General features: G+C 49.1%; 1 protein-coding gene across 1 annotated transcript; it reads right to left on the reverse strand.

The window, feature by feature from the left end:
• On the reverse strand, positions 1-502 carry LOC117959767 (E3 ubiquitin/ISG15 ligase TRIM25-like; the record flags this gene model as incomplete). The annotated part of the gene is made up of 1 exon (XM_034897045.1): positions 1-502. A coding segment is annotated over exon 1 (486 nt), but the record flags the coding sequence as incomplete, so codon positions are not given.
• Positions 503-1,294: the final 792 nt, after the last annotated feature.

Consider the following 1,294-nt stretch of genomic DNA (forward strand, 5'->3'; position numbering starts at 1 on the left):
CTTCATCACCTCATCATGACGAGAGCAGACGTTCTCCTGGAGCTTCTTGGACGGCTCCACCAGCTTGTGTTTCTTTAACTGAGCTACATCATAATGAAGCTGAAGGTGTTTTTCACAGTAAGAGACAAGACAGATGAGACAGGACTTGATGGCTTTGAGTTTCCCCCCGGTGCAGACATCACAGGCCACATCTTCAGCTCCAGCATAGCAGTGATCAGCAGGAGCAGCTTGGAGTCCAGTCTTCCTCAGCTCCTCCACTACATCTGCTAACATGGTGTTTTTCAGCAGGACAGGCCTCGGTGTGAACGTCTTCCTGCACTGAGGACAGCTGTAGCTGGACTTACCATCCTCTCCATCCCAGTGGCTTTTAATACAGTTCATGCAGTAGCTGTGTCCACAGGGAGTAGTCACCGGATCCTTCAGTAGATCCAGACAGATGGCACAAGAGAAGGTTTCCCGGTCCAGCTGAACTCCTCTCTTTGCCATCTCACCTCTCGCTCAGTGACAACGACCGTCTAAGTGAGACTAGTCTGAGCTCGGATCTTAAAACATCATGTGATTGGGAGGAGTTATCAAGTTTAGTTTCTTTCCTGGACGAGGAGTGCTTTGAGAGAGATACTGGGTGTGTTACATACCCATACTACCATTATTATGACAGTAAAAACAAATGTTGTCCCAATACATAGTAATGTGACTTTCAGTACGTCAAAACTGTCCTATGCACCCGGTCACATTCTGCAGTAATCAAGCCAGTGTGCTTTCTGACCCACAATCCTCTGGGCTGCATTTCTGAGCAAGAGGCTCAAAGTTGAATGCACTCCATGCACGTCCATTACTTCAGCAGTGCGGCGTGGCGTGGAGTCCATCAGTCTGTGGCCCTGCTCAGGTGTTATGAGGGCCCAGGTTGCTCTGATAGTGGCCTTCAGCTCTTCTGCATTGTTGGGTCTGGTGCATCGCATCATCTTCTTCCTAATACCCCAATGGTTTTCTATTGGGTTAAGGTCAGGACAGTTTGCTGGCCAATTAATCACAGGGATACCATGGTCCTTAAACCAGTTCTGTCTTGATCCAGAGTGGCTTGACACAAGGAATGCGACAGCTGGAAACCAGGTCTTGCATACGTCGGTGCGTGGTGGTTCTTGAAGCGCTGACTCCAACTGCAGTCCACACTTTGTGAATCTCTCCCACATTTTTGAATGGGTTTTGTTTCCCAATACTCTCCAGGGTGGGGTTATATCCTCTTCAGGGTGGGGTTTTACCCTCTCCAGGGTGGGGTTATATCCTCTCCAGGGTG

This window comes from Etheostoma cragini, chromosome 16, assembly GCF_013103735.1.
Source record: "Etheostoma cragini isolate CJK2018 chromosome 16, CSU_Ecrag_1.0, whole genome shotgun sequence".
NCBI lineage: Eukaryota > Metazoa > Chordata > Actinopteri > Perciformes > Percidae > Etheostoma > Etheostoma cragini.